Source organism: Aplysia californica, unplaced genomic scaffold (genome assembly GCF_000002075.1).
Source record: "Aplysia californica isolate F4 #8 unplaced genomic scaffold, AplCal3.0 scaffold00007, whole genome shotgun sequence".
Classification (NCBI taxonomy): domain Eukaryota; kingdom Metazoa; phylum Mollusca; class Gastropoda; order Aplysiida; family Aplysiidae; genus Aplysia; species Aplysia californica.
In genome coordinates, this window is record NW_004797277.1 from 413,186 (window position 1) to 423,185 (window position 10,000).

At 40.8% G+C, this 10,000-nt stretch overlaps 1 protein-coding gene across 1 annotated transcript in view; it reads right to left on the reverse strand.

Annotated features, from left to right (window-relative positions):
- The window catches only part of LOC118477544, a gene marked incomplete at its 3' end in the record, with an annotated part of 22,058 nt that overhangs the window by 3,456 nt on the left and 8,602 nt on the right, over nt 1–10,000 (reverse strand). Inside the window, 6 exon segments of the mRNA XM_035969270.1 lie at nt 638–679; nt 2,609–2,792; nt 4,803–4,995; nt 5,699–5,932; nt 7,698–7,955; nt 9,343–9,558. Coding sequence (XP_035825163.1) covers nt 638–679; nt 2,609–2,792; nt 4,803–4,995; nt 5,699–5,932; nt 7,698–7,955; nt 9,343–9,558 — 1,127 coding nt within the window.

Below are 10,000 nucleotides of genomic sequence, written 5' to 3' on the forward strand. Positions count from 1 at the left end.
TGTGTGTGTGCGTGCGTGCGTGCGTGCGTGCGTGTGTGTGTGTGTGTGTGTGTGTGTGTGTGTGTGTCGCACACACAAACACGCGCGCACGCACGCACGCACACTCATACACACACACTCAAACACACTCACACACACACACGGGCGCGTGCACGCGCGCACGCACACCTATTATTCACACACTTATGTATGCGTAGTAAAGGATTTACTTTCCGACACCCACCATCCCTCCAAAAAGATGAAAATAGTTCGTATATATTACGCTCGTATTATACTCAATGCAAAGACAGCGTGGGGAAGGGGGGGGGGCACACCTAGCTACAACTGACCATACAAATAGACCAACAATTAAATAAATATGATAAGAGTCTGTGGCTTTAACAGCTTCAATGCTGAAGTATTTTAGTAAGCTTTTCGAACTGCAGATAAAAGACTTGAGTAGTAATGATTCAGAACAGATTAGCCTTGAAAGGCACTGTCGAAGCAGCTTGCATTAAAAAGATATGAGTTGTGCCAATGGGGGTACCGGTACCAAATGTCTACATGTAATACAACATAGAAGTATAGATCTACATTCTATACGTATCCATCTCAATGTAAGAAAAAAAGGCTGTGGAAAAGAGTTCTCAACGTTTACCTTGTCCATTTCGCGGGAACTCCAGTGACTGGCCCACGAGAGCTGAGGATAGTAATGAACAACGAAAATGCTACGTTTAAAAAACCTGTATTCCACATATTGAGATTTAGAAAAAACATATCTTCAGTTTGGTAAAACATTGATCTCGTTGACATGAGTTTTATCTTATTTATATCCGATAACAAAAGCCAACGAAATGTATTACAAACTGACATACTTCCTTCAGGAGAAAAGACAACTAATAATGTACTAATATTCCGTTCGTTCTGTTTTTAATGGAGAAATTGCAATTTTATTGCTTAAGAATTTCGTGAAATGCGCAACGAAGTAGTAAGTTTTAGCATTAAAGAATATCCATTGTTCCAATTCAAAGCCTTGCCTTCCAATTTGTCAGCTATAATAACGATGGCGTATAAGATGAACAGCTCCAATTGCTACATTTTTTACTGGTTTAAGCTAACTTGATACAGTTTAAACATTTTAGACATCTCTAAAACAAAAACAAACAAAAAACAACAACGTTAGTTCAATATGGATAATTCTATCCCACAATGCGAATGACATAAAGCTTTGAAATTTTTTTCAGGGCATTCTTAGAGTAGTGTTGTTTGGTGAGTTTTCATACTTCTACCTGATTGACTCAGTGCTATCTCACACTTAAAAATGAAGCAAAAGAGATGAACACATAAAATGTGGAATTCAAAGGTAGAACAACTTCCTTTTAAACCCCTCAATGGGGGACTCTCGTGGCCTAGAGGACAAGATGTTCGCCTCTCTTTCAATAGGTTTCGAATCCGGATAGCGACGGAAAATATTCTTCTCTAAAAGTGTCTTCTTTCACCTCCTTTCCTGCTCTCTAACAATGTCCTACTTTCGTCTCCTCTTTCTGCCCCCACCCCCTGACCTCCTTTGCCCCCTCATCGGGGCTCCTGACTCTTTCTGCAGCCTTTCAACTTTTATTCCTTGGCTCCTTACTACTGTTTTTCAGCCATACCCCTGATCTTATTGTAGGAACGATCTACACCTAACCTTCTCGGACAAGGGCGAAAAATCTCTTAGGTCCCATGTGCAAGTTGCGCACGTTAAAGATCCCCTGATGGTCTAAAATTGATTAGAGTAGGCTTCGGTCGCCCCCCCCCCCCGGGCAAAATTTTAAATGTCCTACCAAATGGAAATGTTTAAAATGTGTCCTGCGCCTCGTATGACTTTATGTAATTGGGAGCGACGTAAACCCCCCCCCCAAAAAAAAAAACCCCAATCAAACTGATGTAACCAGTAAATGAAATATTTTCTAATATTAGTTTAGCTGTCTCTAACTCGCAGGCTAATACAAATGATTTTCAGAGCTGAGTACATCCCTTTTCGCTTTTCAGTGTCTGAATCTATTGGTATTAGCCTTATAGTACAGTCAAATTCTTGGTTTAGGCTTTATGCATTATAATTTTTTGGTGGGGCAGTAAGCATAAGGGATTGTTAGGGGGGGTGTATTTTGTTATTCATGTATCTTGGCTTTCAAAACTACTAATACTTAACACTACAGGCCTTGTGCAAATGTTGCACGTATAAGCAATGATTTTGAACCCTTCTTTGTCGGCTCTCAAAAACTTCTTCTTCGGCCTTATGAGAAAGAATTAAGCTGTTGACTACTGTTTCCCTTAGATTGAGAGTTTTCGAAACCTAACAAGGATTTCACGTATTGATATGCACGAATCGACCCCGTAATATTTCAATTGAATTTGTTAGGCCAAATGAAAGAGGGCATGTTTAGGAAATAAGCGTCCCGTCCCAATTCCCACTCCAACCGCTTTTCTCTTTCTATGCCAATCAACCATCGGTCGGTAGATTAGTTTTCCTAACATTCATCTTTCTAAATTATGTTGGTGGAGAAAATCAAATAACCTCACCCACAAGGACACCCACAACAAACACACATGCAAAATGCAAGTAATTCACACACTCAAATATACGTACCGACGTCGTTGCACAAGGTGTTGATGGTATAGTTGAGGCTGTCCTCTGACCTTTTAAACCAGGTGATGACATCAGCAAATCTCTCTTCCTCGTTCCAGGACTTTAAGATGTCTGAGATGCGGTTGGCAATGGAATCCAATTGAATACACACGTCAAAGAGATCCAGGCTTACCAATGAACTGTACTGTAAGTTTGAAGAAGAAGAACGGGCATTACAGCTTAAGGGTTCTGGGTATACAGAAGAGATAACTGGATGCAGTTGAATGCATTGAGTGTTGATTGAGGTTAAGCGCTATACCACAGACGCCAGTTGCTCTCATTTAATTAAGGAAATACCAGAGGAGTTGGCTTACATCAGATGGGTTAGTTTCTATTTGATGGCACTTGGTCTGCCTGTGAGATAAGCAGGGGGTTGGCAGAGGGGTGACTGTTTACATGAATGGTTTTTAACATGTTAAATCCTCATCAACGTAATGGAGACCAAATAGGAGGCAGCCTGCTTCTAACCAGTAGGGCTGGGATTAAACGGGTAATTTGATACCCGGGTTATGAGAAAAATACCCGAGTACCCGACAGGTACCGGACTTTTCAATTATTTTGTTTTAATTATTTTTTTTTTAGGAATGGGGCGATTTTTCTTCCTTTTTGTTGTTGTTTTGTTCTGTTTTGATTTGTTTGTTTTTTACTTTAATATTATTTTCAAAATTAACACAAATTGGACACAACAAAGTAAGCTTATACAAAAATGGGGATTTCAAGACAAAGGGTCTATCAGAACTCTCAATGAAGTGAACGAGTTGACGACATAAACAAAAGGCAAAAAAGGAAAGGCCCTAGAAAACGTTGAATCCTTCTGTTATCTTGGGAGCATAATTGACAGAGAGGGAGGAACAGGTGCTGAAATAAAGTCTCGCATTGGAAAAGCACAGGCTGCTTTCATCTCTTTGGATAAGATTTGGAAGACCAGAGAGATCTCACTTCGAACAAAGCTGAGGATTTTCAATTCAAACGTGAAGTCGGTCCTGTTGTATGGATGTGAGGCATGGAACGCATCGCAGACTTGTATAAAGAGGATCCAGGTTTTCTTGAACAGGTGTCTAAAAAAGTTACTGAGGATCAGATGGACAGACAGGGTCACCAATGTGGAAGTGTTAAGGAAAACAAGACAGATCCCAGTCAGAGATGAGGTAGGAAGAAGGCGGTGGCGATGGATTGGACATACTCTCAGGAAGTCAGGCAGCTGCATAACAAAGAAAGTTTTGGATTGGAACCCACAGGGCAAGAGATCAAGGGGAAGACCTCGTGGAACTTGGAGAAGAATCACATAAATCGATGTACAGAAATGTGGGAAGACATGGAATAACATCAAGAGGCTAGCCCAGGATAGAGAAAAGTGGGGGTTGTTTGTCCGTGGCCTATACCCTGGTGCAGGATGAGAAAGGCAATGATGATGATGATGTTGAGTTCTGGAAAGGCTTTTCCATATGGACTCCACCAGGTCAGCGGACTGTCCTCTTCCCTTCTGGCCACGGCATCTCAAAGTACCGATTCAGTTGGACTGTGATCACTGTGACACTTGTTTGTGGCTGACACCTTTGCCTATGCCCCTCTGCTAGAACACCGAAGGCTTGCACAATTACTTTTTTTGCAGGATGTTCTGTTTCAGCAGCTAAAAACCGATGATGAGCCTGATGTTTGATCGGGTCTGTCTCCTTGTTTGTAACTAATCACTGAAAGAAGGCGCTTTCACTGAAGGTCGAGGATAGCTGATACTTCCACAAAATACGTGTCCTCGAGTTGTGTGAAGCGCTTGCGAAGCTCACTCAGTAAAAGAAGTGCGAGTGGCCAATATGGATCGAGTATTGTATTGACTAAGAGAGGTCAGTATCGATAAGTACTCAGTATTTATTAAGATTCGAACTAAGGGACGTAATCTAAGTGTATTTGCATAGAATTTAACGAAGGGGAGTAGAAAACCCGGGTACCCGACAACAATACCCGGGTAGCCGGTTTCGAGCTGTACCCGGGTACTTGCCCAGCCCTACTAACCAGTCCGTCGGAGCCACCTAGGGCTGCGTTGGACACAAAAGAACAGCAGGAAGACATAGCAACATAATAACTAATATCTTCTCAAAACGGACATCGAACCCACATCATTCACGTGCAAGGACGACAGCTCCCTTAATTAGCTCACCTGATCAAAGACTCCTGAGATGTAACTGGGCAGGGTAAGCAGTTTGATCAAAGCGCTGCTGTCCAGATTCCGCCAAGAAGGTGTGATGGTCAGCATGTCACTGACAAGCCCAGCATACAAACTCACGTTTTGCCTCAGCAGGGTCACCATCGATCCGAAGCAGTTGTAGTTGGTGTTCAAGCAAGCCTTCACGCTGAATATGTTTATGTAAAAAAAATTGTTAAGACTTTAGAAATATGCCCGCATTTTAAAAGGAATTCGTTTATTTCTTCAATGCTCACCCCTACCTCTAAATGCTTTACATCACTTAATCATGAAATCTGTAATCTGTAATACAACCGACAAAAAAGAAACGTTGAAGCTAATATAATTACTCACATTCACCTTCACGCTTATATATTTACACACGGATACTGTTATTAAACGCGCACGCGCGCACGCACACACACACACACACACACACACACACACACACACACGCACACACACATACACACATACACACTCCCCACAACACTTGTGTAACATAGACTTTAGCACTTTAGAGCGCACGCAGTTACTAAACCGTGCTTGCTCATCAAAAATTGATAGGCTCAATTATCGCTCATTGCGGTTTTTACGTTGGAAGATTGTATCCCCCTCAGCTGATGTTGGAAAGCCAGCCTCCTAAACAACTAAACTGTTTCAATGGGGGGGGGGGGTAAAAATGCTTACATTTTATCAATTAATTATAATCATTGATGTGCAGGTCGATAAAAAGTTTAATAAACACGGTGAGTTGTGAGAGTTACTTACATAACATAAACCTCAGTTTTAACCCCATCTCGAAGTACGTCAAATAAATACTGTAATTATTGTTCTCCTAGCTTGAGTTGATGATTCTTGGGAAGACTTACGTCGTGACATCTGAGTTGTGTACGAAGGCCAAAAGGCATTTGCGTGCTGCATCTGGGTCGCACTCATAAGGTATTTCCGAGCATGGACGAAGGCTCTTCAGCTTTACAGATCTCAGACGCTGGGAGGATTCCGCTCTGCAAACCCTTAGGGGTTCTAACGTATCAGATACGTCTATGTTGGTACCACAGCCGACCGTTTTGTTAAAGATACACGGAGCACCAGCTTCCAATACTCTGTAAAAGAAAGATGTAAAACGATGGCATTGATTTCAGATGATTTGTTAAAGGTTTTGGAATGGGATTGAGCATGAAACTCCCATTGGCCGTTTTTAGAGCAGACTGAATTTTCAATGTTATTGTGAAGCTATATGGTAAATTATTTTCTTCTTCTCAAAGTTACTTTCCACCTTCTGAAATGAAACAAGATATCAAGAATTACATGTAATTGGTAACTTTGAGCGCAACTTTTACAAAAATGAGCTCTAACTTAGAATAAAACGTTTAACAATCATTCACAGTAAAACTTTGTGAAAATGTTTTTTTTTAAGCAAAGGTAGCACCAAATTAGACACAAATGGGATAAATGTATTTAAAAAGTTGCTTGGTCTGTATTATCACCGTTTTATTACTTATTATTGTTATCATTACTATACTGGCGTGCAGAAGAAAGGTACCACTTTTGATTGGCTAATAAAAATTTAGTCTTTGGAGACTTGACGCTTTTTCTTTCACTTCTTAAAAGCTGTCAATGATATAGAAATAATATTTTGGTGCTTCAATTTTTATTTACAGCACCAACATAAAAAAACAGGAAATTGGCATTTTCCCCAACTACATGACGCATTGTTTCTATTCTATGCTTTTTAATGAAGTTTAGGTCTTTGTTTATCAAAAACTGCACGAACGTTTAATCATTGTCACCCTAGTAAGATAATAGATAAATAGATAGCATTTGTATAGCGCAAATCCCCGCTCAACAGCAAGCTCTATGCGCTTCACAATCTATACCATTACCCCTGCAGACCAGAAAGCATTCTGAAACAAAGTCAACTTCCTGGGAAGCATACAGTGCAAGCAGCCATTTATAGGCGCTAAAACACTAACATACTGACAAGATCTTTCGCTGTCTATGGCCGGGTACCCATTTCCACCTGGGTGAAGTGAGGAAAATTCGTGTAAAGCGCCTTTCCCAAGGACACAATGTCGGGGCCGGCAGCTCGAACCCCCGACCCTGCAATCTCACGATTACGAGTCCGGTAGCCTTACCACTAGATGGTAGGTTTACTTCCACATCAGAGGAATGGAGCCATCAGCATGCTGCGATCTTTTCTGTTGTTGCCAGGACATCCAACGTTAACAGAAAAATTGACGTGGTCTGGAAAAAATGCTAATTTTCTATATATTGATGTTGGTGCTGTTAACACTAATTGGAGCACCAACATGCTATTTTCATAGCATGGCCTGCTTTTAAGACTACTTATTATTAGTTACGTGAAAGGAAAAGCGTAAAGACACCAAATACTAGATTTATATTGTACAAAATCAAAAAGCAGTACCTTTTTCATCGCCAGTATATTATTATAATCATACTACTATTAAATGTTGTTATTATTGCTTGTCATATCATTGTTATTACATCAATAGAATACTTGTACTATTGGTATCCTTCTTTTTTTTCTTCTTTTTTCTATAAGTAGTATCGGTGACGTTATTGGTATTATGATATCAATATCGTTATGATTACCACTTGTATATCTTTTATCTATACATGTATTATGGTCATTGTTGATTATTATTCATGTGAGTATTATCATTGCTGTTATATTGTTGTTGTGGTCGTTGTTGCTGTAATTGCAGTTGTTCTATTATTGTTGTTGTTGTTGTTGTCGTTGTTGTTGTTGTTGTTGTTGCTCTTTGTGTGTTGGGTTTTTGTTTGCTTGTATGTTTATTTGTTTTTATTGCTATCTTGAGCATGAGAACAAAATCAAGAGAACTTTACCGGCACGGCAAGGTCTTCGGGTCTTTGCCAAAACAATCTGGGACCTGCGTCTCCTGGCATGTGGATGAAGCCGGAATCACCACGTCCTTCTGGCCCATGAGTGTGCAACGCGCCCATTTGACTAGCTGAGCGTCCGCTCTACAGGCCTGGGAGATGAAGTCTACGGTGAAAGACACTCTGCTTCGGAAACCGGCCAGCTGATCATAGCTACAGTTGCTTGTGAACCTTACGGCATACGCCACTGCAGCTCTCGCTTCTCTGCAAATTTTATACAGGTCATGAAAGGGGCATTTACAGACTTATAGCATTGCTCAAAACTCATTAATGTATTTTGTAACTCATTTCTTCGAACAGGTTCACTCGTTCACTCGTTCACACATTAGCTTTCATTCATTCACTCAGTGACTTACATGTTCACCCTCCACGCTCACCCATCCCTCTAAAAATTATAGCAAGCTTCTTTTTTGGGTCAGGATCATATTCTGCAAAAAATGAGGGGCTGCACGACATGCCCGGGGCTTTAGAAAATCCCAATCATTCTTTCAAACAATGCTCAAAGTCACAAAGATGCATGGTCTTGTTTCCTTCAACGGCACATTGTATATCTTTTATTCGCATCATAGGCTAGAACAGTAAAAACAGAAGTACTATATTGAAAGCATCTGAGATGGTCTGTCGTGTATTTACATAGCAAAAAAAAGTAGCAAGAGAAGCTATCATCATCATGAATTTTCTGCAAAAGCGGAGAAGTCTTCGGTTAAATCTCTTTCAGGATTTATCGGGCACACGTGTCCAATCCACAGCAGATCACTGGCAATGCTGCGGTACATTTTTGACGTTATACACAAATTCAGAAACATTCATTTGCATATTTTGTTGTGTGCAAATTATTACCTGCTTTTTAAAGTGTCAGATAAGGAAAACATATATGAAAAATCTCTCAGACCAACGAAGTCGTGCTTCTCTTTTATAATACCCAAAACAGAGCGTCTTCAAACGTTGCAAAATGGCAAGAACGCGCGTCCTCGTTGAGTTAAGAAAGTGTGAAGTACAATGGCTGCCCTGGCATCCGCGCGATATGAGGTCCAGTAATAATCAACTTAAACCATTCTTCATCAACTGTTTTGGAGAAGGTGGCTGCACTGATTGCATGCAGAAGGACCAGGTTTTTAATCTGAAAGAGATTGGGTTTCTTTATCTGCCATTTTCTAAAGAATACTTCCTCACAGCCTCGTGTTCTCGAGGAGTAAGTACACTAGCCATCATTGCATTATTGCAATGACATTAAGTGTGTCTACTAGAGAAACAAACTAAACATCAAGAACCTTTTTTTGCAGAAGTATTCAGCAACAGCAAGAGCAACCACAACACTCAACAAGGGTATTCAACAGTACAACAACAACAACAACAACAACACATCATTAAAACAACAATAACAGCAACAACAATAATAGCAACAGCAACAACAGAAGCAGAAACAACAACAACATCACCGCCACCACCACCACCACCAACAACAACAACGACAACAAAAACAACAAAAATAACAGCAGCAATATACAACAAGAAAACTTGATATCCCATGCTTCCTAACGAGTCTAAAACAAGACGTGTTTTAAAATGAATAGCTTTCAGTATTACTCACTTGCAAACAACACCTCCAGCCCCAATTCCAAAGTAGGTTGAAAAGCTGGTTAGGCGAGCTTCCGCCAGGGAAATCATGCACCTTGGCACGGGCTCCACATCAGGACAGAATCCGGTGAGGAACTTCTCACGCAAGGTATCCAAGACGCCGAAGAGAGCACTCAGGTCCGTGCCTCCACAGTCGCTCGAGAGAGAAGCTAAGATTGTGTCGGGGTTCCTGGGTTTGTGTGGGGATTTTTTTTATGGGTGTGTGTTTGTGGTGGTGAGTTGGGTGGGGGGGGGGGGGGGTCGGGGGGTTGTTTGTTTGGGGGATGGTTGTTTTGTTGTTTTGGTGATTTTTTTGTAGGTGGGTGTGGGGGAGGGGGACAGAGAAGTGCATCATCAAAACTCACTGATATTCCAGTCAGTACGTTATCAAGTTTGATGTTCTTGGGTGTTATAATAATTACTGTTCAAATCAAAGAGAAACCGATTGACACCATACCTGTCATTTGGTGCTGACTACTCTGAGAAAAGTGAAACAGACTGTCGCAATATCGGATTTAAAAAAACAAACATGAGACTTACCGATACCGTAACAAAACCAGAGCAGTTTGAACCCTCTACCCCTCCCCCCCCCCATTAATTAATTAATTAATTAATTAATTAACTAATTAATA